Consider the following 19,823-nt stretch of genomic DNA (forward strand, 5'->3'; position numbering starts at 1 on the left):
TTAACAAACCCGAACTTTGTTTAAACTTTAAATTCGATTGACTTTCTAGAGTCGTTTTCAATGGTATCATTTCATTTTTCTCGTGTCTTTTATGTCCTTACCTGATGAATACAATACAAATCCTAAAACCCTTCCAAGGGAACCAAAACCAAAACCCTTTTGATTTCAGTGAAACTCAGCCCCCCCCTCTCTCTCAAAATGAGATTCAGATTCTTCAACTTCAATCCCATTTGCAGAACCTACATCTCAAGAATTTCATCTTCTTCCCACAACAGTCTCAATGTCTCCACTCATAACCCTCTAATTCAAGCTCTCAATCCTCACATGTATGATTTCTCACCAGTACACCCTGAAAACCCTAACTACAAGATTTACAAAAGGTGGCACTTGGGCCATTCTCACCACCACCACCAAGACTACGACCGATCGGGCAAGGAAGGCGAGAAAGTTTTCCGTTTGGGTCTTGCCGCCGACATTGGGTTAGCTGCTGGAAAAGCATTGACCGGTTATCTTTCTGGCAGCACTGCGGTCATTGCCGACGCAGCTCATTCCCTCTCCGATGTGGTAATTTAATGCTTCAAGATCGGTGAATTTGAAGTTGTTTTCTGGTAGAGAGATGAATATATTGAAAATTAGGTGCCTAATGATACGGTTGTGTTTGATAACTTGTAATTTGATGTGTTTGTTGATTTGCAATAATGCTTATTGTGTCTGATAATCTATAAGTGGATAGTGAGTTTGTTCCTAAAATATAATTGCCGGATGTTGTTCCTTATTTCAGCCGACATTGCCCTTGTGTTATTGGCATATTCAGCATGAGATGATCTGCCATTTACTACTCCTTTGATACTATTTTTTTGATTAGTGTGTTTGATTCACATATATTTTGCTACATCCATCTGTTTTTTCTTGTGATGTATGGAGTCAAGAAAAAAATCTATATATTAATTTGCTTCTGAGATGATCTTAATTCTTTTTGTTTTCTAGAGATCCTCTTAGTCTTAAAATAATGGTCTTTACTCTGCGAGCTCTCTACTAATTATTGTTCTGTGATTTACACTGCAGGTCCTTAGTGGCGTTGCTTTATTGTCATTTAAAGCTGCAAGGGTTCCTAAGGACAAAGAACACCCATATGGTCACTTTTGATTTGTACCTACGTGCTATACCATTGGAATTTTTTTTGCTTGTACTTTGTTTTTGAATGTGTTTGATAATGAGTTTCTTTGGTGCTTTGGCCTCAGTACAAGATTGTTTCTAATTTTGTTTTATTATTATTTTTTTAATGCTTACTTTTTGAGAATGGAAAAGTTCTAATGATTTCAAAGACTATTTTTCTATGTTATATATTACATTTTACACTTACGGAATAATGAAAATTAGGTTGTTTATAGAAGAAAGTAATTCTTAATCCATATCAACTAAGAAAAGTAGTTTGCTCCATAGATAAGCGCATATATATTGTATGTTGTAAGAATAATGGCCTCCCTCCAAAGTCTTGTTCCATATTGTTTTTACCTTCTAAGAAATACAAGGCACTATAAACCCTATATTTGCAGACTTTGGACATCTTTAAACCAACCATTTTTATTGCATAAAGGAATGATTCTGTAGATTCTAAGAAGCACGGACACGGATACGACACGACACCGACACGGCGACACGGCAAATCCAAAAAAATTAGGACACGGACACGGCCAATAGTATATATATATATGTGATGTAGTACTTTAAAAATTACTGAGTGTTACTATTTTTCATCAACCTCACGATGAAAAAAAAACACAAATCATAACTCATAACTAATAAATTATAAAAGAACAATGTTGCAGAATTATAAAACCAAATAAAAAATAAGACATTAGAATAATAACTAGTATCATCTAATCATCATTGCAACTTTACTCCAAATACAAAAGCATAGACAGAAAGGACTATTAACATTCATGACTTTACTGTTAGCACTTAATATTCACAAAAACCTAAAGGCTAGTCCCCAAAAAAGATACAAAAACAAGTCAGTATACTATCATCTATTCCCATCTATCATTTGACCTATGACTTTTACCATTTACAATACCAAAAGGGTAGTACAAAACAAAAAGAAAAAGAACATATCAGCATTCAAAAAAAAAAAAAAAAAAAAAAAAATTCCAGAAGTGTCCATGCCGTGTCTGTGTCTGTGTCCGCGGAGTGTACATGTCGTGTCCGCAGAGTGTCCGAGCCGTGTCCGTGCCATGTCCGAAAATTAAAAAAAAATTAAAAATTCTAGACACGTTTTTTGGCGTGTCCGATAAGTGTCGGGGCGTGTCCGACGCGTGTCCGTGTTCGACACGTGTCGGACGCGGATTCTTCGCCCATTTTGGAGTGTCCGTGCTTCCTAGTGTAGATTGCATCCTTGTAGCGCTATTGTGTGTATGGAACTAGACAAGTTGGGAAAGTTGCTAAATTCCCTTATTTATTGATGAATTTTTTCTTGTGGATGTCATTTAGCATTCTTTGTTGCTCTTTGAATTTTTTTAACACTAAGTTTATGTGTTGTTTAATTTGACTAGTATTAATTGGTTTATCTTTTGATTTCAAATAATTGTTCATTTTAGAAGTTCAAGTAAATGTCAATGATTATTAGGTCTATAAGATTTAGGTTGAGGTCGTGTTTGGTGGGGAAATTTGACAAGGAAGTTGGTGCTTGGGCTCAAATTGCTGATTGGGCCACCTGTGCTTGGCGTCTATCTTGTGGAGTTGGTGTGTTGACATTACCCGATGGTTTGTTTCTCTTTTGTCTTCCATTGCACGAAGAACCTCGTTGGGTGCTGAGGAAAGGAAGAGGTGATCGGGGACATGCCACTTTACAAGTGGATCCCTGGTGGGTTAGGGTGGGATGCGCAGGCGATCTGAAAGAAAAAGGGTTGAGAAGGGTGGTTTTGTACGGTCTTCCTCTTCATCTTTGGTGTCATGCTCTGTTTGTGACAGTAGGGGACCTTTGTGGAGGTTTTTTGTGGGTGGAAGCCGATAAGACAAAAGATGCATCACCGTGCGGGGTGGAGGTGTCTGTTCGCCAATGGTCTTTATTCACGATGAGTGGCTCTTTAAGACTTGTGGAAGATGGTCGCAAAAGGCCCTGAAGGTGTTGGAGGAATTTGAACAATGGAAAGAGGGTTGGAAGTTGTAGAATGCGAGCTTTTGCAAAGGTTGAAGATGATGTGGTGATGTTCACGCGCATGTAGCGCGTGGAATGCTTGGAGCAATGGGGTAGACACGTGATTGGCATATAATGCCTTATCCGAATTACTAGTGATCGAAGGACACGAGATGTTTTCAATTTTCAAACGGCAACACATGCTCCATTAAGCAGGTGGAAGGCATGTGATTCTTTATTGTTCTCTTCTTGGGTTGGTCCAAACGGGAGGCTTCCTTCTGGAGTTAAAGGTTTGAAAGGTTTTTGGCCTAAACATTATTTGGGTTTAAGGCAGCAATCAAATGGTCCATCTCATGTCCAGGCCGTTTCAATTGACAGAAAAAAAAATTGTGGACTTCGTTTGGGCCAGGTGGATGCTTTGTTGGACTCCCATGTTAAAAGACGTAGATCAAGCCCAACAAGGAAATCAATTCCTATGTCTCATTCTTTTGGGTGTCAAGGTGGTAAGTTGAAGGCCCGTTCTTAAGGACCTGACCTTTATAACTCCTTTGGGCCTCTTCAGCAAGACTTGGACCTCTATCAGGACTTTGGTTCTCATGATTCATTTACGAGGAGCTCTTTCCTAGCGTCTTTCAATCTAAAGGGCCATATGAACCAAAGTAATGAAGATGAGTTAGGTGGTCTGATCGATGGTCCTGAGGCCAAGACTGTCATGCCCTCAAATTGAAGTGATGGTATTCTTACCTTTCCTCAACAAGTGCGTGACATTTGCAATCCAAATTTTCCATACAATGAAAAAAATTAAAACCACCACACCTTCCTATTCTCATGATTAAAACCATATCTGTCATAATCCCATACAATAACCAACTTGATCATGTTTCAAAAAGGTTCTAGACTATACTAATTATTGTGGAGAAGATAGAATACCACTTGCTCCTTTCCTTGCTAGATTGCTTCTTGTGTCAAGACTTCTTCTCTTCTTCACTTTGTTCCTTTCTTTTCTTTAATTTCCTCCTTGTCTACATTGGTAGAAGAAAATAGTCAAACCCTAGCTCAAAATGTTCTTCACTTGTATATAGTCATGATATCTCTTTGTTTGGATACACATTTAATAAGCTTTTATATTTGCATTATCCCAACAAGGGATAGTAGACTTTTCCAACTTTTAAAAGGTAAAATTACCATATTGTCCTCAACCAAGAGACACAAATTTGCATTATCCCGACAAGGGATATCATGAATATATACAAGTGAAGAACATTTTGAGCTAGGGTTTCACCATTTTCTTCTACCAATGTAGACAAGCAGGAAAATGAAGAAGAGAAAGGAAGAAAGTGAAGAAGAGAAGAAGTCCAGATGAAGCAATTTAGCAAGGAAAGGATTTCATCTAATTGGTAAGTAGTATTCTATCTTCTCCACAATAATTAGTATAGTCTAGTACCTTTTTGAAACATAATCAATTGGTTATTGTATGGGATTATGACTGCCATGGTTTTATCATGAGAACGGGAAGGTGTGGTGGTTTTAATTTTCTCATTCTATGGAAAATTTGGATTGCAAATGTCATTATTGCGATGATAAGTCATGCACTCGTTGAGGAAAGGTCAAGAGTATCATCACTTCAACTTGGAGGTGTGACAGAGACACTCCACCATTCTTGCAAAAGATCGGAGATGGTTGCGCAAGCAGAAACAAAAATAGGTGAAGTCAACCAAAACTGATCTGATGCTAATGGAGAATTCAAAACTGAAGTGTTTCTGTACAACGAACATGCAACCTGGATATTACTTGTCATGAAAATCAATGTGCTCATGGAGAAACGGATCGTGTGAGGAACGAATTTGTTTACGGAGCAGTAGCCTGGAGACTAGGGGCTTGGCATTTGTCTTTATTATGTGGTAACTAGGGGCTTTCTAGGATTTGGAAGACTGATAACCTAGTTGTATAATCTCTTTCTCATAGTGGATTTTGTTTGCCTAGATTAGGTCTCGTAGTTTTTCCTTGCAGTTTCCACGTGAAAATCTTCCTGTTCATTGCGGGTCCAATTGGTTAGATGGAAACTAGTGATGGAAAGTGAAAGTAAAAAAAAGTGAAGTGAAATGAAAGAAAATTAAGTTTCCAATATCAATTTGGTTAGCATGAAAATTTTGCAAGAAAATTATATAAAATTACCATTTTATGGGTTGAATGGTATGTAACTTATCAAAAAAGAAAGGAAAATATTGTAAGTTCACAAAATTATCTCAAGAAATCAAAATTTCCTTGTGTTTTTGGGAGGAAATTTTTATAGAAAAACTAGGTGGTTATGGAAAGTGATTTTCCTCAAATTTTTTCTTTTCCTGCTAACCAAATCATAAAAAATTTAAAAATTTTCCTTTTCTTTTTGAATTGTTGTTATCTTAGTCAGTTAACATCGGTTAATTGGGTTATTAAGACCTATTCACCCCCTTCTAGGTCTAGATTACGGCCTTGCGCTACTCTATATCGGAGCCTAGGGTTAAGGTCCTAATTTCTCAGGTTGTTCGAGTTTGCTTAAAGTTAAGTTTTTTAAATCTTTCTTGTTATATTTATTTATTAGTATTTTTTTTTTTGTCATTAACGTTGTGAAATAAGCCTATATACTGTCAAAAATGAGTTAATGAAAAAGAACAAGAAGGAATTGAGTTTACTTACTGGTTTATCAATTAATGGTTTTGCTGGAGGTTAGAGTTACTAGTTTTGGATTAGTAAATATCGATGCCTCCAAATCTAATCCTCCTCTCTCAGTTTCTATTTTTTTCTTCTTTCCTGCCTTTGTGCACACATGCATGTATGTACTGTTCAATTCTTTATTTTTCTGTACAAACATGCTTCTACAGTTTAAAATTGGTTCTGCTTGTTATGGTTCAGGACATGGTAAATTTGAGACTCTAGGAGCCCTTGGAATTTCTTGTATGCTTTTGGCAACTGCTGGGGGTATTGCATGGCATGCTTTAGATATTTTGCTGGTACAATTCTTTTTCTTCTCTCCCTTTCTTCTTGTCTGCTAAGATTCTTATATCCAGAATTGCGAATTTTAACTCTTATGTTCAGTGTTACATGTCTTGCTTTCTATTGTAGTTGATGCAATTTAATTGATGTGGCGTGTGGTAAATTATCATGTCCAGCTGAATCTGCTACAGTTATTTTATACCATAAAAATTATTTATATTTTATCCACAGGGTTTGGTCTCAGCAGCTCCTGACATAGGCAATCAGTTGGCTCATGACCATGTGCATGGCCATCATCATGGCGGGCATCACCATGGAATCGACATGGAACATCCTATCCTAGCTTTGAACATGACCATAGTATCAATATGTATTAAAGAAGGGTACTGAAGTTACTTGGACTCTAAAGTAAATCAAAATGTTGTGCTTGTTTTGCTTCTCTTCAAATTGGTTTGACATCCTCTATTTTTTGTTTTTGTTTTTGTTTTTGGTTTTGCTATGGTTTTCGTACAACGTTCTTATGCTCAATCATGTCATTGTCACATTGTGGTAGTCTTATGATTTGCATATTAACTCCCTTGCAAAAAACCAGAGAAACAATTTGCTTTTTAACTAAATAAGGTCTTCATTCAGTAAATTATCTGGGTAGCCCGGATGATTGATGCTTTCTTGTTACTCTAAAATTCATGATCATTTCCTCTGTTAAAGGTTGTTAAGTAATGAGTCATGCATTGACAATTTCCTTCTCAAAACTTTGACTTTAATATGTCAAATTGTCATGACTGATGAAATGTACTTAGACAAAGATTCTCAAAGAAAAGGGCTTGGAATTTGCATGCTCAACCATATATCTAGGGCACCGTTAAATGACCTTTGAATGAAATGTTTATTTAAACTTGTTTTTGGAAAAATAACTTTTCAAAGTATTGATTTTTTAACAGGTTTTAAACTGAGTTTTTATTGAAAGGCAGTAAGCATCGAATTTGATCGAAGGGCTCTCCAGTAGACTTTAATTGATAGGTGGATCGATCGAATTTTTCCAGAATACTTTTTTACTGAAATCTAGTGGTCCTCGATCGATGAAGAGGTTCCCAGGTGCTAATTGATGCCTCAATCAATCGGACCCTGGGGAAATTTATTTTTGGTAACTCAAAATAGACTCTACAAGAATTTGATTACCTAAAGGCATATGTCTTCTAGATTGGCTATATATCAGTCTATAGTCAATCTAGGGCATCAATCTAGGCCTCTAAGCATCTAGAGAGAAAACCTTGTGAATGAGAGAATTTCTTTTACTGCTCAAGCTAGGGTTTCCTTTAGATACTTACATATATGATTGAGTGTTCAACAAGGAGAAAATCATCAGGCTATAAGGATTGAATAACCATGGAGAAGCTGGTTAAGTGATGAGTGAAATCTGTTGACGGAGCAGATCAAATTTCTGAAGACTGTGATCTGTGTCAAGAGGTGACTAGGGATTCTGGGGTGTGGAAACTGTCAACCTAGTTGTAACCTTTTTCTCAGAGCAGATTGTTCCTGGTTGGACTAGGTACCATGGTTTTTCCTATTTAGAGTTTTTGAAAATTTCTCTGCTCTATTTATTTTCATGTCTATGTGATAGTATTACAATTATTATTGAAGATTTATTGATATTTAGTTGATTTACTCTTCTTCCATTAAGTTTTGGTTCATTGGAGTTTACTTGTATGAACACAAGCACACTAAAGAGTCACTGTTTTGATTTGTTTTAATATATGTTAATGTTATCTTAGTGATTATGGGATTTGGGATAACCATATAAATGACAAAGACCAAGAGGAAAAAGAAAAAAGAAAAAAGAAAAAGGAAAATGATGAAATGGGATCACTGAGAAATGAAAAGAAATATACAAAAGACGAAGTGCTGATGCTTAACCATCTTTGAAATGGGTACCTATGGGACATGCCTGAAGCTACCAAGACAATAATGCATAATGAAAAATCAATAGTAGATAAAATTATCTTCTTTAATAGCTTGTTACCCATTAGTGTGAAAAGCCATCAAAGCTTGGTAACAATCCAAAAGAGATTCTCAAAGGAGTTGGTTGAAATTTTCTTGAATTTCTTCTATATGTTGATTTGGTCTGCATTTATGTGTGGGAATCTTGATGACTATGATTACTAAATAACATTGACATTGTGGAGACTCAAATTATTATAGTTGATGTCTTGATGATTTAGTTCACTTTTTCACACTAAGGAATGAAATTGAAGATCTTTCTAATGGTTGAAAAGTGAAATATACTTGTTGAGACTTTCTTCATTGATAAAGCTCGGTATTTTGATTTTATTTATCTTGTAGAGTCATGCGTTGTTATCAAAGTGTCATTATGATATGATGTTCAGTGAGGAGAAAATATCTTTATACATAGTGGTTAATTTTTTTTTTTTTTTTTTCATATAAAATTCCAAAAATACCGTAATATTTCCAGCTTAGCTTTTTGATTATCTCTACTAAATATTTTCCTTTATATTTTTTGTCAATTACATTACAAAAAGGGGGATAAATTCTAGATTTATGGGATGTCGTATTGAGGAGAGGTGTTTTTTAGCCAATTTGATATAATAAAGTTGAGATATGCATAAATATGTTTATTCCTTTATTTAACATATATATATATTTATCTTTAATTGACAATATTATGCTTGGGCATGTTTGTCTTGTCTGTGCCTACTGCCATACAGACAATAGAAAAACATTATTTGAAGTTGATAAATATCAAGCTGATTGAGATTTTAAATATTTTTTTTATGTACATCTACGGGTGATAGGGGATTTTGGTTGAGTTAGTCAATTGTTTAGGTTTTGTTTCAGAATTGCCAAAAGGGTAGATTGAGAAAGTATTACAAGTCGTGTTGGTAATTTCCTTCTCAAAATTCAGGTTATAATGTGTCAAAAGTGTCATGAATCACGAAGTGCACAATTGTTGAAGACAACCTAGACAAAGATTTGTGAAGAACACAATGCTAAATTCTCATGCTCAATCATTAATCTAGGGCACAGGTATATGACCTTAGATAATGTAGTTTTGATTTTGGAGACTCAAAATGCATATTTAAACTTGTTTTATGAAATAGCTTTTCAAAATATTGATATTTGAAAAGGTTTTGAAGGTGAGTATTTATTGAAAAGCAATAAGTATCAATCGATAGGTTGATCAATCGAAGGGCTCTCTAGTAGATTTCAATTGATTGGTGGATCAATCATATTTTCCAAAAACCATTTATTGAAATCTAGTAGTCCTCAATCAATCAAGAGGTTCCCAGTAGGTGTCTGTGTTGACTTTAAGATATAATCAAATCAAGAGTAAAGTATAGGAAGAAGAAAAAGAGAAAAGAAATTTAGGAAAAAAAGAAAAAGAAAAAGAAAAAGAAAAAGAGAAGAAAGAGGATGAGAGAAAAAGAGAGATGGGGAAAGAAAGAAAGAATGAAAGAATACTTTCATCCTTCCACCGCATTATATTTATAATAATGAGTTTCAAGAATTACACATAAGCCCCTGAAAACACTCCCTCAAGCTGGTGCAAAGATATTTATCATGCCCAGCTTGACTAATATATTTTGCTAGCAAGTCTTGCTCACACCCTTAGTTAAAACATCAGCAACCTGATCATGTGTGTTGACATATGGAGTACAAATCAGCCCAAGACGAAGCTTTTCCTTGATGAAGTGCCGATCGACTTCAATGTGCTTTGTCCTATCATGTTGAACTGGATTATGGGCAATGCTAATAGCAGCCTTGTTGTCACAATACAACTTCATTGACTCGCGAATAGGATAACCCAACTAATCCAACATCGTTCGTAGCCATAACAACTCACAAACTCCATGTGCCATGGATCTGTACTTAGCCTCTACACTAGAACTAGCTACTACAGATTGTTTCATGTTTCGCCATGAAACAAGATTACCTCCTACAAATGTGTAATATCTTGAAGTAGATCGTCGATCTGTACCCTGCCCAATCAGCATTAGTATAGGCTTCAACACATATGTGGTTATGACGGCCAAACAATATCCCCTTACCAGCTGAACCCTTGAGGTAGCGAAGAACATGATGAGCTGCCTCAAGGTGATGTGTACATAGAGCATGCATAAACTGACTAATCACACTAACAACGTAGGCAATATCTGGGTTCGTGAGAGATAGGTAAATTAGTCTTCCAACCAATCACTAAAATCTCCCCACATCTTCTAATAGGTCTCCATTTACATCATTAAGCCTATGGGTATGCTCAATGGGAATATCAATAGGTTTAGCTCCAAGCTTGTTTGCTTCAGCTAATAAATCTAACACATACTTCCGTTGAGAAATGAACACCCCTTTCTTCAATCTACACACCTTGATGCCAAGAAAGTATCTCAGTGATCCGAGGTCTTTAACATCAAACTATGTCCCCAAGAATGACTTCATTCGATGAATCTCTTCTGGATTTCCAGTGATAGCAATATCATCAACATATACAATAAGGGCAGTGGTGCAGCCTTGGTGATTCTTGATGAAGAGAGTATGATCTGCCTGACTCTGTGTGTACCCTACTCTTTTCATAGCAGTGCTGAACCTCTCAAACCAAGCACGTGATAATTGCTTTAACCCATACAAGGCTTATTTAGCTTGCACACTAAATTCTGACTATTGGCAAGCTTAAACCTTGGTGGCATAGTCATATACACCTCTTCCTCCAAGTCACCATGAAGGAAAGCATTCTTTACATCTAGTTGATGTAAAAGCCAATTCAAATTAGCTGCCAAAGAAAGGAGGACACGTATAGAGTTCATCTTGGCAACTGGAGCAAATGTTTCCACATAATCAATCCCATAGGTCCGAGTGAAGCCCCTCTGCAACTAACCGGGCTTTATATCTCTCAATTGTTCTGTCTGCATGATACTTTATTATGTAGACTCATTTGCAGCCTACTGGTTTCTTACGCCCAGGTAATGGAACAATATCCCGAGTACCATTCTTCTCAAGGGCCTTCATCTCTTCAAGCATGGCTTCCTTCCATGGAGTTTGACTGAGAGCATCTGAAACACTAGAAGGAATAGATACAGAGGAGATACATGAAGTGAAAGCACGATATGTTGGAGATAAGGCATCATAGGATACAAACTGAGATATGGGATGTTTTGTACAACTACGAACACCCTTACGATAGGCAATAGGGTCAACAAGATCAGCAAGAATACTATTGGGAAAAGAATCATGAGTATCAATGCCAATTGAGGAATTACCTGGATCGAGGGAGACTTGGTCCTGGGGTGAGTCAATAACTTGTTTTGCCCTCCTAGAGTAGACAATTGGCTGCTTTCCCTGCTGCAAATCATCGGTGGTAGGAGGACAGACATAGGCACCTCAGTAAGAAGCTCCCCCTAAATGGGAACAGGCAAAGGAAGGGGGCATTCCCTCTGAAACAAAAGCAGTAACAAAATATGTAGAGAACCACCTCACTAACACACAAACTTCAACTAGAAAGATTACCGTCTTCTGGGATGCATAAAAAAGAGACCACGCAGCGACCACACAAACCCTAGAAAGCAACAAAGTAGACCATACTAGAATTGCGAACAATGAAGAAAAAGCCGCTGTTGCAGAACCACGCGAACACGAGAAAAACACCAATCGAGATTCTAGATTGCAACAGATCAAAAATAGGTCCAAAATTTTTTTCCCGAGTCCTCGCCCCGAACCCCCAGCACGGGCGCACTACCCTGCGACCCCCAGCCAACTCATCGCGGAGTTGGATCCGCGGTACGTGTGGATGTGATTAACACTATTTCCTTGCAAACAAATCCCATCTTGGAATCTCTTCAAAACCCTTCACACCCACTAGGGTTTACACAAACTTGCCTTAGGGTTTCAACTACCCACCTAGAGCTTTAGAAACCATGCTCTGATACCATGTTGACTTTAAGATGTAATCAAATCAAAAGTAAAGTATAAGAAGAAGAAGGAAAAGAGAAGAAAGAGGATGGGAGAAAAAGAGAGAGAGATGGGGAAAGAGAGAAAGAATGAAAGAATACTTCTATTCTTCCACCACATTATATTTATAATAATAAGTTTTAGAAATTACACATAAGCCCCAACATTATATATGTAATAACAAATAAGCCCCTAACAACAGTCCGTTGATCGAACCCTGCTGAAGTTTATTTTTGGTAACTCTTTCAAATCAGATTTCAACAAGAATTCAACTTACCAAAAGGCATGGGTCTTCTATATTGGCTAGTAGAATCAGTCTACAGCCAGTTTGGGGTAATCCATGGCTTTAAGCATCTAGAGAGAGAAAAACCTTGTGAGTGAGAGAATTTCTCTTATTATTCAATCTAGGGGTTCTTTGAGATATTCATGATTGAGTGTTCAACAAGACCGAGGCAAATGAATTCAAACAATTAGAATATGTAGTAGAAGGATTGGATAACGAAGGAGAAGCAGACTGTGTGAGCGAAGTCAGTTGGAGCGGATCAAAGGCATAAATAGGGATGGACTTAGGAATTTCTACTTTGTTGGGGAGGAAAAAAGGAGGGGGGGGGGGGGGGGGGGGGGGGGGGGGGGGGGAATAGAAGTTTTAATTCTTAATGTAAAGAATATCTTAAATAAGACCATTTGTAAAATAAAGGCATTTCATAATCCATGAAGTCTCTAGAAAAATATGTTTAGCTAATTCAGGCATAGATGTGCACAATAAAAAAAATTATTTTGTCATAAATCTAGTCAAGTATGACATAAATTTGTATAAGAAGTTAACAAAAAGATCAAATATTTACTATCAAAATTGTGCTCAACGACCTTTTAGAGAATGTGACATGATTCATATTTAATGAAACACATCCAGCAACCTTTTAGCATAAAAAAGTGAAAATTAATAACAGAACACATAGTAAAGGATTAACTAAGAAAAGTTGTGGAAAATTAGACTTTTTACTTAATCTAGCATTACAAAAACCAATCTAATAAGAGCTAAACTACGAAAACTCATAACAGACACATTAAAGAATGTGGTATGGTGATGTGAAAAAAATAAATTGTAGATTGCAGTGAACAAATATGAAAAGATGCATGCATTAGATATAAGGAGAGAAATGCTGAATTAGGCAAACAATGTACTAGAAAATGCAAAGAGATTAAACAAAAATCTACATACTGACATATAAATGCATTGGGTTTTGATATGAAATTATTGATATATATTGTGTATTGATATCATGTACATGAAGTATAAGAGAGATATGTTGATGTGTTTGAGGCCATGCAACATGTTAGTAGATTCTGGTTATAATGTGGGATATTATTTATGTGGATTTGGTTTGGGAGCTAGATTTTAGTTATTCAAAACTCAAGACTTAATTGGTGGCACGTTACAAAATCTTGTAAATTTTGGAATGGGCCGGATATCAAATATGCAAAAACTGATTAAAGGGTTCTTAATAGAAGTTTGTAAAATCTTTGGTGGGGCCAGATTTCAAATATCAAAATTTTAGACTTAATTGCAGGCACTTAACATTATTTTTATAAAATTTTGGGGGGACATGCCCCCCCCACCCAGTCCCTTCAATGGTCTGCCCCTGGGCCTGAAGACTCTGAGTGTGAATTTGACTTAAGGTCTGTGTCAAGAGATAAATAGTGGTTTTGGGGTGTGGAAACTGTCAACCTAGTTGTAACCTTTTTCATAGTGGATTGTTGATGATTTGACCAAGTCCCGTGGGTTTTTCGTGGGTAGCATTTTCCACGCAAAAGTTTTAGTGTCTCTGCTCTATTTATTTTCATGACTATGTGATTGTCTGTGAGGAATAAGTAAAACAAACTAAAAATTCAACTAACAGTCCTCACTCCCCCTCTGGGTCTGATTTATTGCTTGCACTGAGACATAAACAGACCATTGGGTAACGGGCCAACAACCTATTATAGGCCATTAGGTACTTTTCTAACCATAGTTCATGTTCTTTCTAGCTTTTTCACTTGTTTATGGCCAGCTTTCAACTGCTGTATTGTGACATATTGGTGCTGTCATGGGCCTTTGTTGGCAAATGTCAAAATGTATTAGCGCCATTTATCTGATATTGTCAACTTTTCTTGTCAGTTCTTTTCATTTATTTTCATTTCTCATCATTTTTCCCTGATTCCTTATTGCTATTTTCTTGTTTTTCATCTATTTCAGAATACTTTTTGACACTGTCATTCTATGGGTGTGTTCTTGGTTGGAAAATTTATTGATTTGTTCTCTCAAAACTTCTGCTGTCGCTAGTCAGTATTCTTGTGAAACGCATCACTTTCTCATATTGAAGATTATAAATGGTTTTTCTTTGGGTGGAAATTCTAGTATTTATCTTCTCATGTTTGTGCTAACTACAAATTTTAAATTAGTTTTGAAATTAATGATATTTTTTTTTTCTTTCTAAATTTTCATTTTGACATGTTATTCTTGTTAATATTTTAGGTTTTTGTAGGAAATTTAACTTTTTAAAATGCTTATCACTCTTTGAAGAACATGAAAGAAATGAAGAGAACATATCCAGGAAATCATAGAACTTCCTGAATGGTCTTTCAACTTTTATGGCTATCGAATCCATCTCATTACCTGATCATTTAAAAAAGATTGTTCCTACTACCTAAGTCATGTAGTTCTTAGCTCTACGCAATTCAATATTGAGATCCACCTGAGATCTTGATGCGTTGTAGGCATTCCACTGTCATTTAAATTTTCTTTCAAGTGGCCTTGTTTATTCTTGTGGTTGCTTCATTGTTAAGTCCGCATTTTTGTTTTACCTGTAGGCTATACTGGATAACAAAAAGAGCAGGGGAGAGGCAAGGCAGTGGATTGATGAAAGCAAATGCTTGGCATCATCGTGCAGATGCTGTTTCCTCATTAGTTGCTCTCATTGGGGTTGGTAAGAACTCTGATTCTTCTAATTGACATTCACTTTGGATAAGGTTAAATAAAAGCTGGTTTATTGGTTAATAAACTTTTAACAATTTTTACTTGTCTATTACTCATTGCTGCAGTTAAGTGGTGTTGAGATGATATAAGTTGTAACAGCAAAATGGGGATCATTGATCATTACCTTGTTCATTTTGAGATGCTAATGAACTATTACATTTATGGTGGTTATTATAAGCTGTTGTTTCTTTAATCTACCAATCTTCTCTCTACCCAAAGTATTTTTGTTTATTCAATTTTGTATAAATGGCATAATATGTCGAAATTTTAGTATGCTTGCTAAATCTATCCAATTAGTCCAGTGCACCAGTTTATTCAAATAAAGTAATTATTAAATCTTAATGATTACACATTTCAAACAGTAATTCTAAAGTATTATCACACTGTCTATATTTATTTGTGATGAAAACATAAGGGGCAGTGAGTGTTATTCACTCTTTAGTCTTCCATTTTTTGTTGATGTATGTGATAAGTTCGTATCTTTTACCTTTGCAAGTTGTTAATAGATTTTAATTATTTCAGCTCCTTACGCTACTTTAGATGGTAAAAAATTGTGATAAGTTGCTAATCATAAGCCATTCATCTTGACGCTAGGAGGATCTATTCTTGGCGTGAAGTTTCTAGATCCCCTAGCCGGAGTATTTGTCTCAGGCATGATCCTAAAAGCTGGACTTCAAACCGGTTACCAGAGGTATTTTTTTTTTCCCAGTAAAAAAAAAAAAAAAAATACAGTGGTGCCTCTTCTGAATCTCGTGATGACCTTACCTTATTCTATCTAGTCATGGGTCAAACCACATCAGTTGTTGGCTATCCAAGGTCTACAAATTTATTTTCTTTCCATTCTGGTTGCATTTGTTACTTTGGGACTAAGAAGCACGGACACGGATACGACACGACACGGACACGGCGACACGGCAAATCCAAAAAAATTAGGACATGGACACGGCGAATAGTATATATATATATATATATATATATCAGCATTAATAATTTAAAAAAAAAAACACTGATATGTTTAAGTTGGAATATATATATATATATCACTGATATGTTAGTATATATATATATCAGCATCTTTAGGACACGGACACGGCGAATTGTGGCATCTTTAGGTTAGTATATATATATATCAGCATCTTTAGGGTAGTACAAAACAAAAAATAGAACATATCAGCATTAAAAATTAAAAAAAAAAAAAAAAAAATTAACATATCAGCATTAAAAATTTAAAAAAAAAAAAAAAAATTCCAGAAAAGTGTGTCCGAGCCGTGTCTGAGCCATGTCCGAGCCGTGTCCGAGCTGTCTGAGCCGTGTCTGAGCCGTGTCCGTTCCGTGTCCGAGCCGTGTCCGAAAATTAAAAAAAATAAAAAAATTCCAGACACGTTTTTTGGCGTGTCCGACACGTGTCGGGGCGTGTCCGTGCTTCCTAGCTTTGGGAACTTCCACTAATTAGGATTGTGTTTTGGTCCTTCTTTTTTCACACACACTTATTAGGTTATATATATCTGAAAATTGTCTTCCTACATGTCCTATATTTGCAACCTGTGTCCTGTAATTTTCAAAAACTGATCCTTCAGACATCTTGAAGTGTATGTATGACATAGCTCACAGTTCTTGGAAATACAGCTGGCACAAAAAGCTAGCAAACCACTGGTAATACATAACACATATAATATTGTGCTTTTTATGCTGAAAACAACCTGTCATTGAATTACGTTATTATGCTTTTCAATGTTCAAAAATTAGTTCTGTTAAGTTTCTGAAGGTGATAGTATTTGACTAAACAGAAAGATGATTTCTTTGAGTTTGACATAAATCTCCATATTTGATGGGTTGTCTGAATTTCTAGTGTCTTGGAACTGGTAGATGCTGCTGTACCATCGGAATTGCTGGATCCTTTTAAACAAACAATACTGCAAGTGGAGGGAGTCAAGGTTAGTGAATACCTAACACCCACCTCCCTTCCAGAGAAAAGGAATAACCCACTGCTTTTGATTTTTCTTCATTTTTTTGTTGTCCTTTATTCTTGTTACTGTTATTATTATGATTCTTCTTTACATGACTTATTGGTATTTTGGTTGTTGTATAACTTGTATGTAATTCGGTTTTTTAACCTGGTAATTGGCAAGACTTTTGCCTGAGAAAATTGGCAAGACTTTTGCCTGAGAAAATGTATGCATACAATTCGGTGGTAAGTAAATTAATATATAGGTGCTTTAAAGGTCCATGAAAATACAAAGTTCTGTAAGAAACCAATGTCAATTGGATAATTAAACTATTAGAGTTGTGCCTTCACTTTGTGGCTTAGTTTTCTGCAAATTTGATATGCAGAAGAAGAGTTGTTTTATTTGAGAGAGCCTCTGACTATTGATTTTATGGTGGTATTTGGTTAAGCAATTTAAGTTCTAATAAGGAGAGAAAAGGTTGGAGTTTGTAAGGATGGCAAGGGGTTGGAGTTGGTTGTCTTCAGAGGTGTTTGGTTGCTGAATCTTTATAAAAAGGCTGCTGGAAATTCCAAACGGCAACCTTGGAACTCGTTCAGGTATTATTTTTTTGGTAGAGAGCTGGTATGGTATGGAATGGTTACGGATTACAATGATAAGCTTTTAGGGTAAAATTTGAAAAATCTGTGGTTGATTTGGGGCTTCAAATGGTAAATATGCGCTGATTGTTTTAATTTAGGATGGTCAAATTGATTAATTCATAGAAGGTAAGGTTATGGCTTGTAAACTAGAATGTATGTAGTTGGAAAGGATGTTGAATCAGGCCTAGTTGCAAGCCGATTTAATGCAGAAAAGGAAGGAAAACAATTAGAAAGTAAAAGACACAGGAAGCATCCTTCGATTGATCTCTACTGGAACCATGAAGCTGAAGGAGAAAAATAATATCCTTTGATATTAGTAGGTGTCATGCACTCCTCCTTCCCTTCTCTTTTCTTTCGTTTGTTTTTTTGTTGGGGGGGGGGGGGGGGGGGGGCGTAACTTTGTGATGCAAAGTTACCCGAGTTTTGCTGCTGTTTGTTGTCTTGCGAACAACTATCTATACTCTGTGTTACCTGGACTCGCTGGAACCAGCGAGTGTGTCATTGTCGACGCGGACACGGACTCGGGATATGCGTCGGACCTTGTAAGGTCCAGATCGGACTCGGCCTTTCAAGAAAATCCTTGTTTTGGTTGGTCGGTAATGGGGGTTAGTTTGCCGTCGATTTAGGAAGAGGATACGTAGTGGTCGAAGGAAGAAGACAACTGTGATTAACGCATTATTTGCATAGAAATTTAAGTGGTTTGGAGCGTGTTATTCACGCTCTTTTAACTTTACGTGTTTAATGGAGGTTAGTTTGCCGTCAATTTAGGAAGAGGATACGTTGTGGTCGAAGGAAGAAGACAACTTTTGATGATTATTATTGATATTGAATTTTGAGATTATCGTGATTTCTTCCCCCTCTGAATTCTTTTCTTCTCTTCTGAATTCTTCTTCTCTTCTGATTTCTCTTCCCTCTATTCTTCTTCCCTTTCTCTCTCAATCTCTTTCTTATTCTACTTGAATTCTGATTTCGAATCGCTTCTACCCGCTTCTGCATCAGGATGCCTCCCGAGCAAGCCTTGAAAACATATCATTCATGAAGCTGTTTACAATACTCATTGCTTGTTTTGAAATCCACATCTTTGAATGAACCTGCTTTAGGACCTTATGAAGATATCTCTGATAGCTCTCTTCTCTTGTCTTGGAAGCTCTCATTTTTGGGGCCATTACAACTGATCAAACAAGAGAAGAAAGCTTGCAAGAGTTAGAAGAGACGGAGAACACAAGAAAGGTTAGAACTTAGAAGAGGCAAAAACAAAGTACATAGTGAAAAAGGTGAAGTACTATTTTTCTACCTTTTTTCTAGATATATGTGGTGCACAACTATATAGGTTATATAGATATATGTGGTGCACAACCTTATGTTGTATAGCCGTATAGGTTATAATGAGCCGGGTGCTTGCTTTTTACTCTCTTTACACATCTGACCTTTGAGTTCTATCGTATGGGGGTTAGTGGGTTACAGCTGGTAACCCACTAACTCATAATATTTTTTTTGATAAGTAATAATAACATAAAAAAAGGCATTCAAAAGGAGAACGCGTCCTTTATACAGAAGTGGAACCGAGACTAAGGCCCCAAAGAATCCAAAAAAATAATTAAATCTTCAGAAGAGGCGTAAGAGTTCCTCTTCACATAATTGAAAAGAGAACGAAGAATGTGAAGTTTCACCATTGCCGTAGACGACTCTTTCCCTTCGAATATTCTACTATTTCTCTCCTTCCAAATGCACTACCATACACAATGTGGGACAATTCTCCAGAAATCGCGTACATCCCTTCTCACACGACATCCTCTCCATACATGAATCAATTCCTTAGTAGATCGTGGCATTACCCAACACATGCCAAACAACCCAAGAATAAGATTCCAACAGTCGTTTGCCACAGGGCAATGCATAAGGAGGTGATCAATTGACTCCCCATCTTTCTTGTATAGACAACACCAATTAACAATACAATTGCCCCTTTTCCTCAAGTTATCAATTGTCAGAATCTTTCCACAAACAGCGGTCCAGACAAAGAAAGCCACCCTAGTTGAAGCCATGGACCGCCAAATAGTTTTCCACGGGAAGTCACGATTATCAAAATTAGACAGACATAAGAACAAGGATCTTCGAAACGACCATGGGAAGAAGGAACCCAAATCAAATCATCA

At 36.4% G+C, this 19,823-nt stretch overlaps 1 protein-coding gene across 1 annotated transcript in view; it reads left to right on the forward strand.

The window, feature by feature from the left end:
• The first annotated feature begins 102 nt into the window (after window positions 1-102).
• The window catches only part of LOC132306221 (metal tolerance protein 2), a 43,046-nt gene continuing 23,325 nt past the window's right edge, over window positions 103-19,823 (forward strand). Inside the window, exons 1-7 of the mRNA XM_059803544.1 lie at window positions 103-564; window positions 1,066-1,135; window positions 6,029-6,126; window positions 6,341-6,492; window positions 14,918-15,033; window positions 15,678-15,774; window positions 16,933-17,017. Coding sequence (XP_059659527.1) covers window positions 199-564; window positions 1,066-1,135; window positions 6,029-6,126; window positions 6,341-6,492; window positions 14,918-15,033; window positions 15,678-15,774; window positions 16,933-17,017 — 984 coding nt within the window. The 5' untranslated portion in view covers window positions 103-198. The remainder of the gene's footprint in view (window positions 565-1,065; window positions 1,136-6,028; window positions 6,127-6,340; window positions 6,493-14,917; window positions 15,034-15,677; window positions 15,775-16,932; window positions 17,018-19,823) is intronic.

Source organism: Cornus florida, unplaced genomic scaffold, assembly GCF_030987335.1.
Source record: "Cornus florida cultivar Cherokee Brave unplaced genomic scaffold, ASM3098733v1 CherokeeBrave_3.0.0_Hap2_Chr05, whole genome shotgun sequence".
NCBI classification, from domain to species: Eukaryota; Viridiplantae; Streptophyta; class Magnoliopsida; order Cornales; family Cornaceae; genus Cornus; species Cornus florida.